Consider the following 20,670-nt stretch of genomic DNA (forward strand, 5'->3'; position numbering starts at 1 on the left):
TTAGAAGAAAAGTGGGATCCACATGTGAGAGAAGAAGTCAAAAATTACTGCTTGAATAGTAAAATAACGGTCGAAAAATCAATTTTTTGGGACAAAAAATCCCTACTAAACGGGGCCTAAGTCACATCCCCTCAATTCCATAAAAATATACTTGCTTTCCCATCATGTTCATCTCAAATTATTAAGTCACTTATCTAGTAGAGAGTATAATTGATTTTTTTTTAATTTTCTAATATGCTTCCATTTAATGTTTTTTGTTATAACAAATATAAATTAATCGTATTGAAATGATTATTTAATATAAGAGTGTATTAAAAAATATAAGAAATTTATATTTTTTATCTATTAAAATAGAAATAAATATATTTTTATGGGACGAAGGAACACTAAACATATTCCAAATTGTTCCTACTCGTTAATTAATTCGTTAATTAATTATGGTGAAAATAATTCACCATAATTTTTCACTAGAAAACAAGCCAGACAAAAACGTGGTGCCCGTAAACATGTTAGAATTCTACCTCTTTCTCGGACTTTTATCACCCATTCTGGTTTTAGTCATAAGAATGAATGTCTCAGGATACATCTAAAATTATTCTGGGGACTCGTGCCACCCAAAAGGGAGCATCGCGTAGTAGTAGGGTCAGTCCTGGGCACAGGTAAATGAGGCATGTGCCTCAGGCCCAAAACCACAAAGGGCCTATTTTGGTCCAAAGGATTTTTTTTTTAATATTAAAAGAAAGAAAAGAAAAAAGAAAATAGTTTTTTCATTAATTGTGAAATGATTGAGATATTTGTTTGTTGTTTTAATCTTAAATTTTAAGTTAACAATATGTTGCATAATATATCGTTGAATTTTGCATATACGTTGATTTTGGGAGCCTAATTTTTGGACTTCGCCTCTGGCCCCACAATCACAGGACCGACTCTGCATAGTAGTAATAATAATAACTTAATGTGGCCCCTCGAGGCATATCCCAGTAGTGTAAAGGATAAGGGTGAGATATACTTAACTTTGTTGGCAGCTGTAATGTGAAGGTTCAATTTCTAAAACATGGATTGAGACTCTTTGTGGGCACCAGTGTACAGACAGCTCTTGTTTTCTAGCCTGTTGAGGCGCATTTCGCGATTAACATCTCTCACGATGCTCCAAGAACGGGGCGGTGGGGACCTTTAAGTTTGGGGTTCAACCTTTTTTTTTTTTTTTTTTAAGTAATATTTTAATGTGTTTAAATAATGAATAATATAGCCCTTGTTTGAGCCCCATTTTGACAAAGTAATGAAATTTTGAATAACGTATTGATGGAAATGTGTGATTGAAAAATAAGGTAAAATTTGATATTTGTGTGTAATATTATTTTATTGAAAAATGTATTGTTGAACTAATATGAAAATATTGTTAAAAAATATATTTTTTTTCCCCAAAGAATAGGCTCAAACAAGGTATAATAAATAGATGATTATTTTCTGTAGATGAATAACTTTTATTTTTATAAAGATAAGTATTTTTGAGACTATCAGTACAAACTTTGATAGTTTAGTCTACTGGACTGTGAGGCAATATGCTACAAAAATGATAAGAAAAATGAATATTGAAAAATATATGGCAAGTAAATGAATAAATTAGGATGACAGCAAAGGGCATTTGCAAAAATGTCCAATTTTACATATATCAATTCAAAAATGTCAACTTTTGATAATATTTGAAAAAATGGTCAAATTTGATACCAAATTCTCTATTTTACTTTTAATGAAAGAATAAATAATTTCACGTTACACATCTCAAATCACAATTAATGCTAGACACATAAATGTCGAGAACAACATTTAAAGTGTAGAGAAATATCATGTTTAGAATGAAATGTCATTCTAGACATTTAATATGTCGATAACAATGTTTGAAATGTCGAGAACATTTAATATTGTGATTTGACTTGTGTACTTTTACAATATAAAAGGATTTAAATATCGAGAACGATATTTGAAATGTCGAGAATATCATTTTAATGTAGCTTCACATTGAAGCTACTTAGGGGTACTCTCATTCAAATAATTGCAAAAGTGAATAATGAAAATTTTTGGATATTTTTGCAAATGACTATGTCAAAATGAATATTTTTTTTGTAATTTCCTCATTTAATTATATCGATTGGATGGTAATAATGAAATATTTGTCCAGTGACGTGCATGGTCCAGATTGCAATTTGCATTCTTATTATCTTCTGTTCACGCTTCATTTTAGCACGTACCATGAACGTTGAATTACTGACAAGTGTCCTCGCATAATTAATTGAATTGAGAGTAGGGTGGAGCCCACGGGCCCATGGTCCAGGGCGTTTTGGTTTGGTCAGTCGGGGACTTGGGAGTTTGAAAAGTTCATATCTTGTTGTGTCTCATCATCACACACATCCATCCCTTTTTAATTTTTATTTTTCAAAATTATTATTCTTTTTAATTTTAGAGAGAATTGCCAGTCAAGGTTTCAAAGATTTCACTTTATTACATTCTTCGCCAAATATTTTATTTGTACCACCCACATTTCCAAACATTTCATTTTATTGCAACAGAAAGAAAGACGGATCCATGTCATCCATTTGATTATTAGTTGACCGAAAAAATGAATTTGACCAAATATAGGCCCTGTTTGAACCCCATTAATTTGAAAAAAATGTATTATGAAATAATCACTAATGAAAAATGTGTGGTTAAAATGAGGAAAAGTTTTTTATTTGTGTTTAATTTTATTTTAATGAAGAATGTATAGTTAAAAATGAGTACTATAGAAAAAATAATAAAATGTAAAGTAAAGGATGACAAACATAGACATAATAAGGACAAAATAGTAATTTTATAATTTTAACATAATATGATTTAAAAATTAAAAAAGAAAAAGGAACAAAAGGGAACTCGTGTTCATCCCACCCGCCCCTCATACATAAAACAAACCAAATCAACCCCACCACACCACCACTTATGACAACCACAACCATGCAACTCATCCTACCACTACCACCACTCGCATGCCTACTCCACTAGGTTTGAGGGAAATGACAACAGTAATTAGATTGAGGTTGGGAGAGATTTGAGACTGACAATTCAAAGTATATTCTAAATCAATAATACACAATATTATACAAACAAGTATGAGGGCATCGCCTGCTCCATCAGGAATAGCACAAATGTTGGAGATGCTGTCGAAGAGAATAAGGTAGGGGCCATGGATTTTGGTGACGACAACGACAATGAGAGAGTGACTATAGTGGTGGCCAAGTTTATCCTCATCACTATCCTCTAGGTTTTCAATGAACAATAAGTTAATGACGAAAACAGTAACGATTGTGAATCCATCTAAAAACTTCCCACAAATTATCCTACAATAAAAAAAACCCCTATAATAACCAATCAAAAATTGGGCCAACGCTCAAATGACTATATGTAAACAAAGAAAAATCAAATGTATATAACAATCTCTATAATAATCAACCCAAACTTGTTTACAAAGCTCAATTGACATTACATAAGACCAAAAAGTAATAATAATAATAATAATAATAATAATAAATAAAAATAAAAATTGAAAGAAAGTAATAGGGCAATAACAATGGATCCCGTGCCAGCAATTGTAAAATGGTGTCGAATATTTTTACTTACTTTTGAAAAAAAAAAATATTTAATTAGAAAATGGATTACTTTTCAGAGTAAAGGGCCTAGAGCAAGAGGCGAGGAGGAAGATGAAAGTGGAGGTGAAAAATAGCGGAGGGGAGAAATTGAAATAGAAGGCACATGGTCATGGTTTGTGGTGGACGAGATAAGGTGATGTCAGTTGATTTGGTTCGTTTTAGTCAGGGGCGGGGAATCAACTTTATTTCTTTTTTAATTTAATTTTTATAATTATTCTATGTTAAATTTGTAAAGTTACTATTTTCTCCTTATTATTTGGTCAAACTAAATTTTCAAGTCAATTTATGATCAAATGGGTGAAATTCATCATTCTGTCCCTCTGCTGCAATGAAGTGAAAAATTAAAAACTATGGGGCCATTTGAGCCTCCATTATTTGTAGATTATACTGAGATAAATATTATTTTTTTAAAAAAATAAGTGGTTAAAAAATTTTTGATTTACGTGTAATATTATTTTATTAAAATTGTGTGGTTAAAAATAGGAGAAAGAAAAATTTTAATTTAATGTAATGATAAATAATGGGGCTCAAACGAGGGCTATAAATAACACAAATAAAATATTATGTCTGCAAGATAGAGGGTGTTTGATGAGAATTAAAATTTGATTTTTAGGAGATTTTGATAGAAGTTTTTGAAATGTGTTGTTGAAAAATTGTGGTATAATAAAAATTAATTGTTTGATTTTTATTTAAATTAAAATCTAATTAAAACATGAGCCAAAGGAACATTTATTCGTTTGAGCCCCATTATTTCTCATTATATTAAATTAAATTTTTCTCTCTCCTACTTTTAATCACACAAATTTTCAATAAAATAATATTAAACGTAAATAAAAAACTTTTCAATCACCCATTTTTCAAAAAAATACTATTCATCTCATTATAATCTACAAATAATGGGACTCAAACGGCCCCATTGAATGATTTGAAACTGTAGTTATAATTCTCCCCCAATTTTGCCCCTACTTAATTTCCATGCTTTGGCCGTAAAAATAAAAAATATGATCGTTATTTATAACATTAAATCACCATATTTGACATTCTATCTTTTGTGTGAATCCCTTAACGACTATATTTTTTATTTTCATTCTTATAAAAATGAATATCAAACGGGGTCTTTATATTTTCACTCGTATCCACTACCATTTAGCCGGGGTACACCCCCACTCAGTTACAGTTTAATTACGCGCTAATATAGTGCGTATATTTTAGGCGACGCCGTGTCAAGGTGTTGCCTCCCTTTCCCTTTTCTCTCTCTAGAAAAGTCATATAACGCCGTTGGAACCGTTCTATCTATCCATTTTTTAGTCTCTCTCTTACACTTTCTCTCTCTACAACTTTGAATTTCAATTTCATCCTTGAATCGCAAACCTACTAGCCTATATGCTCCTCACTTTCCTCATCATCATTTCAATCTGATACTCACTTTTCCCTTTTGATTGTTCACTTTAATTCGTTTCTCCCTCTCAAGAAATGACAACACCAGTTGTGAAGAACAACTTCTTGCCACCCGGGCTGGTGTCCAATCTTGAACAAGTTCTGTTAAGCCGAAAAACCGATGGCGGAGAAGATGGTGAGTCGTCTAATCCCAATGAAAAAGAGGACGATTCCAGTAATAAAGGGGATTCCTCCGAGCCCAGTGTTGATGATGGGTCAAAACCCATAATTTTGGTCACGAATAGTGATGGTATTGAGTCCCCGGGCCTCTCGTATTTGGTCGAGGCTCTCGTTCGCGAAGGGCTCTACAATGTCCACGTTTGCGCCCCTCAATCGTTGGTCTTCAAGCCCTTTTATATTTTAATCCTTAATTAGTCTCTTGTGCAATAGTATACATTGATGTTTGTTGTCGTGATATTATTTAATCTTGTTCAATTTGGCAATTCGGTTTTGTCATTTCTGACTTTGAGTTTGGGATTCTGAATCTAGAGGATTAAGGATATACTAATAGGGCCTTCGATGAATTTAATTTTGTAAATCCGGTATTTGACACCTTTGTTTTTCACTTTTTTGACTTTTACTACGCGATTAACGGTTTTGCGGATGTGTTAACAGGGATAAATCGACATCCGGGCATTCTTTATCACTAAAGGAGACGATTGAGGTGGTTTCTGTTGATATTAATGGTGCCACTGCTTACGAAGTTTCTGGTACTGTTGTTTTCTTTTCACTTTTGCAATTTCTACAGGTTGAATTAATGTTCTTAATACGATGAAATGTTAATTTCGTGAGTTGGTATTGGAGTTCCTGGAATGAACTTTGAAGCAATATTTTGTTTTATGCAACTTTCAGGAACTCCTGTGGATTGTGTATCATTAGCTTTATGTGGTTCACTATTTACATGGTCTAAGCCCCTGTTGGTATGTTTTTCGTTCTTACATCAAATAGAGTTTTCTCCATCTTTAAACGGTGCTTAGCTACTCAAACATGCATCTCCATTTCTTTGTTTTTGGCTGATCTTTAGGTTATAAGTGGTATCAACAAGGGTTTTAGCTGTGGTCACCACATGTAAGTTGTTGCCCTTTCTGTTTACTCTACTTCGTAAGTTATGTCCAATCTTTCTGGTTTTAACAGCACTCATATTGATGACGTGACACTATTAGGTTTTATTCGGGCGTTGTTGCTGGGGCTAGGGAAGCATTGGTTAATGGTGTGCCATCTATATCAATATCATTAAACTGGTATGTTGGTGATCCTTTAGAAGAGTACCTTGAATCTTTATAATGTAATTTTGGCTGTATTTAATATGATGTCTAAATACTCAGTGATAGGAAGAAAGATGGAAGTAAGGAAAGTGACTTCAAGGATGCTGTGACTGTTTGCTTACCGTTGATACAAGCGATGATAAGAGACGTGGAGAAGGATGTTTTCCCCAAAAGTTGTTCACTAAATGTAGAAATTCCAACCTCTCCCTTGACAAACAAGGTTTGTTTCTAATATCTTACTTGGACTCATCATCTCATATGTTGATGAAGTTTTAAGTTCCTTGTTAAGAAAAACTAAAAAGCAACATCTGGAATTAGTAATGCATGGAATGGTTGAGTTTTGATCATTTACTATTTGATAATGCCTGCATAATTTCCGAGCTTGGAATTGATTTATGCCAGTATTCTATCTGTAAGTTCTATTTTTTTGCCAAGTTGATAAGTAGTTATTATGCTGCTGATACAACTAGTTAATGACTGGTAGAGTATCATTATCTTCATTCTCATATTTGTGTTGCATGTTTTGATTGTTATGAGAATGGACCCATAGACGCACCTAGATAAAACATTAAGAGACTAGTAGAGAGCTTGCTGAATTTAGTTTGTTACTTCTTTTGCCCCTGTTTGATAGAAATTAAAATTTAAATTTTTATCAAAGTCAGACAACAATTAATTCTAAGCACTTAGTCTTGGGACAACCACACGTTTCATCAACTTATATCAAAATCGGCTAAAAAGTTTGATTTTAATCTCCAACAAACAGGGGCATTATTTCCAAGTTCCCATTTGATTTATCTGTAGAATTTGTTCTCACACACATTAGATTCCTGGCTATGGTTGAAGTAAAAATACTTGGTCTCCGTTTGGGAGCGATTTTAAGAATTGATTTTTTGACCGTTAAGAAAAAAGTGGGGGCTACTTGTGAGAGAAGAAGTCAAACTTTACGGTTGGAATAGTAAAATAACGGTCAAAAAATCAAAAAATTGGAGTGAAAAATCACTCTCAAACACCCCCCTTGCTTCTTTTAGTCATTTTGCATGCTTTACTCTTACCTATTGAAAATTCGTTTTCATCTATATCTATACACTTGTATCAAAAAATTTCATTATTCCACCACTATATCCCACCACTCTCCTGTGTGTTGTTCTGATAATTTGATAGCCATTATTGCTCATTCAAGTTAGGGATGAGACATTTAAGAAAATGATTTGCTGACTTATGGCTGTCTTGGGTGAACAACATGGGGATTAAACCTAAGGAAGTGCAATATCAAATTGAAATCCTTGTAACTATAAGGATCACAAAAGAAAACTGCTAGTCAATTATGTAAAAGGAGAACCTAACCATTATTTTAACTTGTATGGTATGACAACAATTGGATGTTAGTTTGAAAGTTGAGGATAGAGATTAATATCCATGACATTAGTATCATTAGTTGTACATGATATAGCTCCTTTCTGCAATTTGCAAAAGCATTATTCTCAAGCACTGGCCATCCCTTGGTATGAAGTCTTATCGACATTATGCTCCTGCATATTTCTATAAAAATATTATTAACTATTCATTGAAAACAATTTTCATACCTACTTGTTCATGCAAGGGCTATTATAAGGTCTCAAATGATGTAAGTAAAAGTTTGTTTGAGAAATGTCTATTTAAGTTTAATTGGTAGAAATGAGAGGTGAATTAGTTGTAGCCCTTTTGAGACTCATGAAATAAGTAGATAAAAAGTGGTCTGACCATTTATAAACAGTTTATTTACATTAACCAAACATATGCTAAGTCTCTTCACTCTTCATCGTAAGAGATATTGAAAAGCGTATGTCAAATAATATATTATTTGTGGATGTAGTGTGATTGGCTTCTCAACTAAGCATTAATAGTCTCCACCAACAATCCCTCCAAAGTTAGTTATGATTGCTATATCGGTTTCATTCATTTTTGCTTCCTATATGTGGCTTTTGCTGGGTAGAATACACGTCTTCAACTTTTTTAACTTTTAGCATTATAATGTATTAATTAGCATTTGTATGTGCCTAGTATGTTACAGTCAGCATGACCACTGGCGGATCCAGCACCTGGCGAGCACCCGCGGCCGCGCGTGCTGGATCCGCCGGCAACTCTTTTTTTTGTTGAGAACATATACATTTTTTAGGTTATATTACTGATATTCACTGCTAATTCAAACACTCCTTTCAGCCAACTTGGGTAGGGACGGCATTTTCTTCTTGTAAGTCCCGGGTTCGATTCCCTTTACAACGAATTTTTGTATGATTTTTTTGCTTCTACAATTTTTACCAAAAATTGATGGAATGGGGATTCGAACCTGGACATCTTCTTATAATTGTTAAGAGATTGACCACTATGACACTCATTGATTTGTGACATTAAATTTAACAAATTTATATATGTTAATTATAGCGGGTTTAATGCAATTGTATTTGAACCCGTGCTCTTCCTTTGAATTATATAAAATTTGGTAACAATGTCATTTGGTGAGTATGGTTTATTCTTATAACAAAATTATATATGTTCAATTTCAACAAAATAATTGTCATATTTAAATTTTATGCCTTATTTAATTCCCATTTATTTTAGAATACATTTTTGTCTCTTATTTTCAACCATACATTTTTTAATAAAATAATATTACATGTAAATTCAAATTTTTTTTCTTATTTTTAACCACTTATTTTTCATCAAATAAGTATTCCAAAATGCATTTTTTGCAACAAAAAAAGTACATCAAACGAGTTCTTAATATTTTATTGCAGTCGACGGTCAACGGCCGCCCGTGCTGACTCAAAATCCTGGATTCGCCACTGAGCATGACTACAAATCTATACTAGGCATCTTAGAGTTGACCATTTGGTGTGTGTGTGTATGTGAGAACACCTTTACACACATAATCATCATTTAGAATGATGTGATTTGCATCATTGTTAATAGGCTAGCCGCAAAGATAATAATTACTAGAATGAGACGTCTATTCCAGGCTCAAATAGCATGTTTGAGGAGGTTAGCTTGCGTATATTTTGGTGGTTGCAGCAACATCCTTCTGTGATTTGGGGTCTTAGGTTAGGTGTCTATAATGGAGATAACATTTTGGTGGGTGCAATTTGGATAGAGATAAAGGCATGGTAGCTGTTGGGCGTACATCTGTTTTTAATGGATTATTGGACAATCAAAGTAAAACCGCGGGGACTAAATTGAAGTAAAACTCCCTTCATAGGAATGGGTTACAGTTTAGAGAATTATTTCTTCATAATGAAAATGGATCGCATTATATTCTTTAAGTTAATTTGCCCATGGAAATTTGAAAATTGGTTCTTCATAATGAAAATGGATCGCATTATATTCTTTAAGTTAATTTGCCCATGGAAATTTGAAAATTGGTTCTTCATAATGAAAATGGATCGCATTATATTCTTTAAGTTAATTTGCCCATGGAAATTTGAAAATTGGTTCTTCATAATGAAAATGGATCGCATTATATTCTTTAAGTTAATTTGCCCATGGAAATTTGAAAATTGGTTCTTCATAATGAAAATGGATCGCATTATATTCTTTAAGTTAATTTGCCCATGGAAATTTGAAAATTGGGATACGACTGTGTAAGGAGAAGCCTGTGCGCTTAAAGATTTCAAATAATCTTTTAGAAGAGGAATTCGAGGATGCATTCTGCTTGGTAGGCCAAACATCTCAATTTGCTACACATTTCAATAATATTTTTACTGTAAATGTAAGTCAACAGGATTGCACCTACTTTATCCCACTTGTGACTACATTTACCTGGTCCTGGTCATAGTCCACGCATTAGTTTTACCCTGGTGATGCATGGTGCAAAAGGAAATGCACTTCTTTTTAATTAATTTACATTTAACCCTACCTGTGAGGATGACATATTACTATGAATTACCAAATATTTTCGGAATCTTTCTGTCTGATACAATGCTAATGTTTGAAAATGACCAATCAGGTACCGAGAGCATAAGCCTTTAGATAAACCAATGAAATAATTCAAAAGAATAAAAAAGTACAAAAACATCCTCATAATAAACCACCTTAATACAAATTAATAAAATGAAAAGTCTAGTTTGCAACAAACATAAAGTAGATCAATAAAGTAGCAAAGAATAAGTTCTCCAATCAGTAATCAAGTAGCAAAATTTTAATCTAGTACCAATTAGAAATAGCCAAGGACTCTCCCTTATCATCACCAATAGAATCATTGAAACATATTTAATTCTCCTATTCCTAATCATTTTCAGTTTCTTGTAATGTTTTCTCATGTCCTACATGTGCAATGGTGACTTCACTTTACATAGAAAGCTATGACGATGGATGGACACTCCTACTATGGTCGTGTCTGCATACAACATGTTTTGTGTCATGTTGGTCTCCAACAGTACTTGGACACCCAAAGACATGTTTTATATGCGTTTTTCCTTCCTTGGAATTAGTAATCTATTGTTTAACTCAAAGTTTGTTAACACAATAAATAGCTTCTCATCCAATTAAAAGATTTCAAAAGCGAAAATAAAATCTAAATAAGTATTTAATTTATTAAGAAATGAAAATTAAAAATAAAGTTTAGTATATAAATCTAAAATTATAAAGAATTAAAATTAACGTGTCCATTTTATTCAAATCAAGTGTCGGATGTCTCTATCATGTCGTGTTCGTGTCGTGTGTCTGTTTCCGTGAAACATAGGTGTAAAGGCAGAAATGAAAGCAATACACTTGTAATACTTTCTAAGATGTAAAATAAGGGCATAAACTCTTGAGGTCAGCTTTATAAAGTCTAGAAAGGCTGGACAAATGAAAGCACATCTCAGCTGCCACCAGGACTAGCCTTGTGGCATAAGACTCAGTAAGTCAAGATGTAAACCTTATTAAATTGAGGCGTAAGAATACAAACCCATTGTAAAAAAATTGAGTAGCCTCACGTAAGGCAGGCCTCAAGGCATAGCCTTTAGACAACCTTTTAAAACAACTATTTCCTGGTAACGATCGCTAACTTAAAACTCTAAAGAGGTCAGTCCACAGTTCCATTACCAATATCAATATTGACTGGACTAGCCATTAGAGGTGTGTGAAGAGTTAAATGATAAAATTATAAATATATTTTCATGCCGCATTCATTATGAAGTTTGGGTACCTGTTTTCAGAACTATGAGATTTGATTCTTGAAGCTCCATATGCAGACTTTGCAACTGATTCACATTTTTTTCACCCTTTTGTTTGTGTCGAGGAAAATAAGATTTACCTGGCTCTGCTTTCGGACAAGTGAAGGTGTTAAAACAAGATTGCATCTTGGGTTTGTGGAAAAATTTTCTTAGTATCTACACTATATGGAATGCTTTACTTGATTTTTTGCTTTGGTGTAATGCTGAATCATCTGCAGGAGTGATGTTTCATTTTTCCATTTATTCAATTTGTATTTTAGCATGGGATCAATGACATTTTCTCTTATCCTTTGTCCGTTGATACTGGATGTGTGTTTTCAGTTTTGGATCCATGACAGGTATGTTTGACATTTTGTTTCAGATACTGATGCAGTATTTTCTATGTACATTTTTTTTGTTTCATAGGGATTCAAGGTTACCAGGCAAAGTCTTTGGAGGTCTACTCTTATCTGGCAAGCCATTTCAGGCACCAGGCATCAGGCTGCTTCACGGTTTGCCAGTCAGCAAAACAATGCTATGCAGCTTGCCCAGCTTGGACGTGATGCTTCTGCTGCTGTATATCTTCTATTTTTTTTATTTTTCACATTTCATTTATTAATCATTTCACATGAAAGGTGTTGTTGCATGCAATATCTTGTAGCATTCAGACCTTTATCATTGAAAAATTTTCAGGGTGCTGCTCGCCGTTTGGCCACACAAAAAAAGAATATTGAGATAGTTGAATCAGTTGGTGCTGCAGGGAAGTCCGATTTTAAGCGAACTGTGAAGTATTTCCGACTAGAGGTAACATTCATTAAGTTGTGGTTGGGAGCAATGTGGAGCTTCTTGATTTCTAGTTAGTTTTTTAGTTTCATTTTTATAGGGTGCTTTTGAGCTGTGGTTTCTGGTGTCGGTTATTTTTTGGGGAGGCCAAGAATTATCAGAACACTAGAGAAATTCTAATTTTTTTTCTTTTTTCGATTAAAAATTCAATGTTCAAGAAATCCTCATTTAAATGGACATGCTGCCATTAAGAATATCAAGGTTTTTTAGGAAGAACTATCATATCTTTGATTTAAGTATGTATTCGTTCCTTGTATGTTGACACTTTTTTACTGGACATCTTCCACAGATTATCACATGAGACATACACTAGGGAAATTATGCATCACAAAATTTCTTTGATCTCTTTCTTGTGATTGTGGCCAATGCTGCTTGCTATCTATTTGATATTGACTAATTCCTTCTTAATTTTTATTCTTTTCTGGGTGGTGAAATGATTCATTGTTTTGTTTCTAGGAATGATTTGGTTGATATCTAATGATTGCAGATGCTTGACAAAGAGCAGGAAGAAGAAGATGAAGATCTTGATTTTAAAGCCCTTGAAAATGACTTTGTAAGTTTTGTTCTTATTCTGTCTCTCTCTCTTTTATTTTGATGGCGCTTCCTTGTAGTGCACAAATATGTACATGTACGTATATGCATGTATATGCATGAAATGAAATGATGCTGTTTTATATTTGCGTGTATTCTTGTTTTGGATTTAGATGAGTGTACTGGCCCTTTGGAACAGGTTGCAGTTACCCCAATCTCTTTATCCATGCCAGTAGAGACTGAGACTAAAATAGCTGCTTCGGAATGGATTTCATCTGCGCTGCAAGTCGAGCAATAAAAAAACACCTTTCCAGTCGACATAGTCGGTACTTTTTGCACATTTGAAGAGGGAATTCAGTCTTTTCTGCCTTTATTTGGATTTTTAATTTTTTTTAATTTTTATTTTTTCTCCTTCTTAGTTTTGTAGTACTCTGGAGCAAATGCTTCACTTGTTAATTTATATGATTGGCAAAGTTGTAAAATGCCAATCCTTCACCTAGTTTCTTTGCCGCTGACAAAAATGCGCCGTCATGTTGTTTTACCATATTGCCTTGCTTCAACTTATTGTATGTGGGCGAGGTGCTTGTTGGTGTTCGTTAGTTCATGGTTGTATTCCACCTTGTAACTGGACGTAGCCAGGTCTGTACGTTTAGATCTGGTGCTGCGCCTGATAGCAATGATTGTATAAAATTACTGATTTGTTTGTGAAATTGCCCTTTGTTTTTGTCCTAGACTTCGTGGGTGATGCATCACGTTTGTCTTGGCCTGTGCTCGGGATTCAGTAAACGTTTTTACTATTTGCAACTATATTAATGTCAGTTTATACCAATTATACTACAGCTTAATATTAAGTGCAATGAAAGTTCTTATTAGCAGCTCATTTTTGCACTTGTTTAAAACCCTAATTCGCACTGCAGACCTTTTCATCAACCCGGCTGTTAACAAGAACCCAATTCCCCACCACTGGAGTCTCCGTCGGAGTCCCCCATTGGTAACCCCTCGGCAGCTGTTCCCCTCGCTCTTCATCCCTCAGTCTCACACCTCCCTTCTACAGTTTCCACAGCACCAAAAGGACGCCGAATCCCACTGAGAGGTCTTCCTACACCCCTCTGGCCTCCCCTTTTTTTTTCCGCTCTTCCTTCCGGAAGATATTTCCCATTTTCCCACTTATATGCATGTGTGTGTGTGTGCGAGCTTGTCCTCTTGAACAGTTTTTACTGGAAATTCGATATTTTTACTCTGAAATGTACTTACTTTAAGAGAACAACATACCATGAGTGAAGACTGCATTTCACTTTCAATTTCCACATTTACATTCATGCTAAGCAGTAGTTAGTTCTAGGAATAAAATGATGTCGATGTGTTGATATGTCCACAATATTGTGCTAGGATAGGTGAGAATTCACTTGTGAAGTTTATAGTTGATGACTTAAGATCTTCCTTTGAAATTTGAAAATGAATGAAAAGACTCCGACAATAGTAATGTTCTAGGTAAATTTTAAGGATCCTAATGAACAATGCCACCACGTGTTTCTAATCTGATTGGTGTCACTTGGTATATTCTCAAATCATGCCTTGCAACCTTAGCATTGTGATATGGATGTGGTTAATTGTATGCTTTACCCTTGTATCTGGTACATGATTGGTGGCTTTGTTCATCCAGTATTCTATTTCTTAATTGTATGCTTTACCTTTGTAGCTGGTACATGATTGGTGGCTTTGTTCATCAAGTGTTCTATTTCTTAATTCGTCTTCATTTGTGTCACTATCTTTGGAATTTGGGGTGTTGCAAAGATCTTTTATGTTATCATATGGAGACCTTCACTTAGAAGTCTTGTTCTACATGGTACGGCGCATTAGTTAAGGCACATCCTCATTCTTGTATGGTGAAGTTCAAGAGAGCCTTCCAAATCAAGGCAAGGCACAGCAATGTTAAGTTGTGATTGACAATCAACTTAGAAGTCTTGATCTACCTGGAACGGTGCATTAGTTAAGGCATATCCTCGTTCTTTTCTGCTAATTTGTTGGTGAACTTAGATTAGTGTGGTGATATATTTTTTATGATGCTCCAGGCCTTGAGATATCAATGAGATATTTCTAGATGAACGGTTATTGCAAGTAGAAAAGGCTCCGTAAAATGCAGACATTATCAACTTTTTAGTGAGTGGGTATGTAGATTCAGACTTCACTTATCAGCAGAAGAAGAAGCTTCTCCATGAAATGAAATTCTATTATTGGGATGATCCAAATTTATACAAAAATGGGGCAGACTAAATTATCAGAAGATGTGTGCCAGAAGATGAGATGAAACATATCTTTTCAAGAGTTCATGCTTCAACGTATGGGGGACACTTTGGCCGCATTAAACTAGTAGCAAAGGCGCTTCAATGCGATTTTTTTTAGCCAACATTATTTAAGGACTGCCACAATTTTAACAAATCATGTGATAAGTGTCAAAGAATGGGTAACATATCTGCATGTCACAAGATGCCACTAAACAATACTCTATAGGTTGAAATATTTAATGTATGGGGAGTTGATTTTATGAGACATTTTTTGTTGTCCTATAACAATCGATATATTTTAGTGAGAGTGGATTATGTCTCCAAATGGGTGGAAGTCAAGGCGTTGCCCACCAATGATGTAAGGGTGGTGGTAAATTATATAAAGAAACATATTTTCAATTGCTATGGATCACCAATAGCCATCATTAGTGATGGTGGAACTCACTTCCTCAATCGGTTATTTCAAACGGTGCTTTATAAGTAAGGAATACAACACAAAATTGCTACACCTTATCACCTTCAGACGAGTGGACATGTTGAACTGTCTAACAAATAGTTGAAAAGAAATTTGAAACTCACAGTGAATGCATATTGAAAAAATTGGTCCAAAAAATGAGATAATGCTTCGTGGGCTTATCTCGTGCTTATAAGATGTCAATTGGAATATTGCCATACTGACTAGTATTTGGGAAAGTGTGCACCTACCAGTTGAGTTTGAGCACAAAGTGTACTAAGGATTGAAGTAGTTGAACATGGAGAGAGACAAAAATACAATTTCATGAATTGGAAAAATTCAGAAGAGAAGCATATGAAATTGCATTAATCTACAAGAAAAGGACAAAACAGTAACATGTCAAAAACATTAGACAACGAATTCTTAGAGTGGGAAATCAAGTGCTTTTCTACAACTTCAAACTTAAGCTCTTCCCTAGAAAATTGAAATCAAGATTGTCTGGATCTTTCATGGTATTCCAAGTGTTTTCCTACAGTATAGTTGAATTACTCTATCTAGTAAAGGGAAATTTCAAGGTTAATGTACAACACATCAAGCATTCAGTAGATGAGTATCACATCGCTAAAGACAATCTTAAACTAGCTGTTTCAGAATATTAGCGACACAAAGTCCAGCTAATGATTTTAAAGAAGCGCTTCTCGAGAGGCAATCTAAGTTCTATTCCCTACTTATTTCGTAGTATTTAATTTATAGGTTGTTTCTTTGATTGTTTACGCTAGAGTCGTAACATTCTCATTGTATTTTGTAGGAAAAATCCCAAGAAGAGGGTGACACTAGGCGTGAATGGGAGATGAGAACCTAGTTATCGAGGGAATGGAGAAAATAAAATTCAACAAAGGCGGAGTAAGAGAGGGTAAAAAAAATAAAAATGGTTGCGCCACAACACGGCGCTGCGGCGCCACGCTGCCTAAACCTATCCTTTCCCCAGTGATTTATTTATTTTATTTTTATTTCTCAAAATTTTTCTGTTGTTTTCCAACTTCTCCGTCCCCAAATCTCTCTCAAACCCTACATCTCTTACTCTTCTTCTTCCATATCCTATATACTAATCTCTTTCGTACATATCAAGCCCATTATCTTCAACACCACCAATGCATAGATCTCACACCTCAACAGAACTTTAACTTAGTGGGCTTTCTACACATGGAAGGGTAAGTATTTTACATTTGTTTTTGGTGTGTGGTGCTAATTTATGCAATATTACACTTGGTGATTGGATGAAGTACGAAATTTCTTATGGGGTTTGATAGATTGTGTGGGTTTGATACTTTGAGATGTTGAATTTATGTTTGGGATTAAGGTTGGAGAAATTTTAGAGTTGAATAGTGAAAGGAGTGCGAGGTGTTAGTTGAAAAACTTTACTTCCTTTGGTGACTTAATTGTTAATTTTCCCTACTTATTTGAGGAATTTTGCAGTACATTATTGTGGGATTAAGTAGTTAGTAGTGACTTGATTTGTTGAGGGAATTGGTATTTGGAACATTCATTATATTCTGTGAAGTTTGTAGTGGTTTTTGGGACATTATTGGGTTTGCTTATGGTCGATATACTTGATTGACATTGTTGCTTTTCAGAGTGCTCAATGCCATCTATTAAGAAATCAAAATCTTCGACCTCTTCATAAAGCTCCTTTGACAACAGTAAATTTGTGGGTGAGAAGCAAAGAATCGATATAATGACATTGTAGTTCACAAAAATTATATTCCAGGACGGAGTTTTGACGACCTTGAGCTTTATATAATGGAACAGATTAAGGGTAGGAATTGGAAGTTTTTTACAGAGCAACCACGGTCAGGGTTAGTAGCAATGGTGCATGAATTTTTCGCAAATGTTAAGGACCACAAGGATTTAAAGGTTTATGTTAGAGGAAAGTGGATCTGTTTTGACAAACCTTCGATCAATGAATTCCGTGGATTGCTAGATGGTGATGAAGATGACTTCTTCAGAATGCGTGAAGAGGGGCAATCTTTCCGACAGACATAAATCGAGAGTTAGCCTCATCCGGGCATCACATGGAAACGATTCAGCACCGATGCCACCAATTTTCTGGCCGTGGGCATGTTTCTAGAATGCAAAGCATGGCATTATTTTATATGTGCTAAACTTTTGCCGGCAACAATATTTATTTTTGGTTTTATGAGTTTTGGTGTAATATTTTTTGCTTATTTTATTCACCAGGACTCAATAATTATTTTTACAATAGAGTCAATTTAGTTAAACATTGAATCAGGTTTCTTATTGAATAATTCTATGTAGCACTATAGGATATATGAGGATATTTGGTAGGGATTAAATTAGATTTTTTAGTAGATTGTAATAGAAGTTTTTGAAATGTGTGGTTAAAAAGTTGTGGGATCTATGAAAGATGTGGTTATTATTGATTGTTTGACTTTGACTTAAATTAAAATAAGATTTTAATCGAAATCGAACAAGCTCATATTATATATCAATTCGGGTAACAATCCATGCATGATTGTTCAATTTGAAGGAATCCTTAAGCATCAGAGGTGATATTAGAGATTCTCCCTAAACTTTTTTGACAATATCAAAGATATGTTTAAAAAATCGCATCAAGGCATTAAGCTCTTCTATTTCTAGTTTTTAAGTGTAACATGTGCTTTGATCATTTTTCGAGTTAAATATTATCTAAAATAATAAGGGATAATTGCAACAAAGGCCCCAAACTTTTTAAATACTAGCAAGCTTTTCTCTAACCTTTCATTTATCGCAACCATCACCCAAATCTTTTAAGATGTTGCATCTATAGCCCTTTTGGATGGAATCTGTCCAATTTATCGTTAGTTGACCTAAAAAAGTGATTTTGACTTGAAAAATTAATCTTGACTGCATTTTACTCAATTTTAAAAGTGCAAAATAGTAATTTAATATTTTCCCACCCCCATTCCCCCTTCTCTCTCTCTCTCTCTCTCTCTCTCTCTCTCCCCCTCCTCGTCTGTACGTGTTCAAATTCAACCATTTTCCAATCAAAACAAACCTTCCAAATCTCAAACCCATATACAGAGCCTCCATAATTCCACCACCATCAAACTTTGATTTTAAGAATGAAATTCTTAGAAATTCTACAAGCACAATAGTAGTAGAATCCTCACTACTTTTGAATTTGGGGAGCGCCAAATTCCTTAATTCATTAACTCCGCTAGAGCCCTACTGTGAGACATCTCTCTTCTAAAGAAGTGTAGGTTGTAATCCAACCAGTGGAAACCCTCGAAGTGGTCTCAACCCCTTAAACTTGCTAGGAAACAGAGCACTCTTGTAACCTTCAAAACCAAAAGCTTCAAACCACCACCAATGGTTATGTTGTAATTGAAAAACGACTGTAAACGAGTATTGATCAGAAATTCAGAACTCGGTTCCGGTGGAAAAATTAAATTACTATTTTACCCTTTTAAAATTTAGTAAATTTTGGTCAAAATTAATTTTTCGGGTCAAAAACATTTTTTTAGGTCAACTAACGGTAAATTGGATAGATTTCATTCAAAAGGACCTCAGATGCAATGTTTTAAAAGGTTTGGAGTGATAACTGCAACAAATGAAAGGGAAAAGTCTGATAGTGTTTATAAAGTTTGGAGCTTCTGCTGCAATTATCCCAAATAATAATGATGGTATATCAAAAATGTCCTTGTGAAGAAAAAAGATTCATTTTTTAATAGTTAATTTTCATTAGTAATGGAATACCAAAAATGTCTTTGTGAAGAAAAAGATTATTTTTTTATAATTAATTTCCATTTAATTTGTTTCCTTTATAATAAATTATTATTTTAAGACTTGTATATACATAATTTTGAATATGCATTCTCGTGGAAATTCTAAACATAAATGTGTTAAAAATTTCGTAATAAATGATTCTAAATTTTAACTTATCAATAATATTTCATATTTATAATTTATAAACCAAAAAAAAGGTTAAATACAAACTTGTACTTTTTACAATTTAGGTAAAATTTAGCTTAAAACTTAAAAGTAGTATGTTAATTTATTAAAATATTATACACTTTCAAAATTTCTTGTTAAAGATATATATTAAGACAAACAATGTCACTTTTATGCACATATAAGCCAACATTTCTTGTTCCAATTATATAGTTTTGTTTCTTTATTTAGAATATTTTGTTTTCTTCGTTTATTAATATACTCTTATTTAATTCGCTTAATTATAACCAATTTTTTTAAATTAATCTTGAAATTGTACAAATATAATAAGGGTAAATTACAAAAGTTATTGGCAAAATTTATCTTTTCAATAACATTAAATAAGATTTTTTTAATTTTTGTGAAAAATAAAACCAGTTTACATAAATGAGATGGAGAGAGTAAAAAATATGGTACTTTTATTAAAATTTAAACTGTCTAAAACTTGCTTAGTAAGGATTGTTCTGAATCTTTCCTAAACTGTAGAAATGGTTTGAAAGGAAACGAGAAAAAAAAATTAGGGATGGTAACGGGGCAGGTCAAGGGCGATTTGGTCATTTTTGTCTCCCATCCCATCGGGTATTTTTCACCTTATCCTGCTCTCATACGCAGTTAAGGCGAGATGTGGCGGGAACGGGTAAGGTTTGTTATACCTTTTTTTTCAATTTCTTGAAAACAATTCATGTTATCTTTAAAAATAATGTTAGTTATTTTATTTTTTTTTATATAAAAATCTTAAATTTAGAATAGATTTTAAACAGGACGAGGACTATGTTTTTCATACTTATCTCGTACCCACTTCCGGGCAATGACCATTGCCCCTACCTCACCTCATCTCGTTTAGTGATAGCAAAAAAACTCATTCAACTCGATACCTGCAAGCTATACCCGAGTGGAACGGAGATTACCGTGGGTAAATGGGACGGGGGTTATTGCCTCGAAGCGAGTACGTATTTGGTATGGAAAAGATATTTCTGGCTACAGCTTAAAGTTATTTTCAAATTTAAACTTTTTATC

The 20,670-nt window shown here is 33.6% G+C and overlaps 1 protein-coding gene and 1 long non-coding RNA gene across 5 annotated transcripts; both read left to right on the top strand.

Annotated features, from left to right (window-relative positions):
- The first annotated feature begins 4,942 nt into the window (after positions 1–4,942).
- On the top strand, positions 4,943–13,648 carry LOC111401561 (5'-nucleotidase SurE-like). 4 transcript variants are annotated; one of them, XM_023029354.1, is made up of 10 exons: positions 4,944–5,452; positions 5,733–5,827; positions 5,970–6,037; positions 6,142–6,185; positions 6,281–6,358; positions 6,443–6,602; positions 11,977–12,126; positions 12,244–12,354; positions 12,881–12,946; positions 13,098–13,283. In XM_023029354.1, the coding sequence occupies exons 1-10, from the start codon at positions 5,154–5,156 to the stop codon at positions 13,158–13,160; spliced, it is 1,134 nt and encodes a 377-aa protein (XP_022885122.1). In that variant the 5' UTR covers positions 4,944–5,153; the 3' UTR covers positions 13,161–13,283. The 4 variants fall into 4 exon arrangements, with proteins under 4 accessions (XP_022885123.1, XP_022885122.1, XP_022885121.1 ...); XM_023029353.1 differs by having other exon boundaries at positions 4,946–5,452; positions 6,449–6,602; positions 13,124–13,648; XM_023029352.1 differs by having other exon boundaries at positions 4,947–5,452; positions 13,124–13,648.
- Positions 13,649–16,412: 2,764 nt separating this feature from the next.
- Positions 16,413–17,950, top strand: LOC111401563. The gene is made up of 2 exons (XR_002704055.1): positions 16,413–16,874; positions 17,298–17,950. It is a non-coding gene; the product is annotated as an uncharacterized LOC111401563 (long non-coding RNA).
- The last annotated feature ends 2,720 nt before the right edge of the window (positions 17,951–20,670 follow it).

Source organism: Olea europaea, chromosome 10 (assembly GCF_002742605.1).
Source record: "Olea europaea var. sylvestris chromosome 10, O_europaea_v1, whole genome shotgun sequence".
NCBI classification, from domain to species: domain Eukaryota; kingdom Viridiplantae; phylum Streptophyta; class Magnoliopsida; order Lamiales; family Oleaceae; genus Olea; species Olea europaea.

Bases quoted from the DNA above. Each gene is read 5' to 3' on its own strand.
- LOC111401561 (XM_023029352.1), top strand. From the start codon at position 5,154: ATGACAACACCAGTTGTGAAGAACAACTTCTTGCCACCCGGGCTGGTG. The intron at 6,038-6,141 runs GTATGTTTTTCG...GCTGATCTTTAG, and splicing joins CATGGTCTAAGCCCCTGTTG to GTTATAAGTGGTATCAACAA. The intron at 6,603-11,976 runs GTTTGTTTCTAA...TTTGTTTCATAG, and splicing joins CCTCTCCCTTGACAAACAAG to GGATTCAAGGTTACCAGGCA.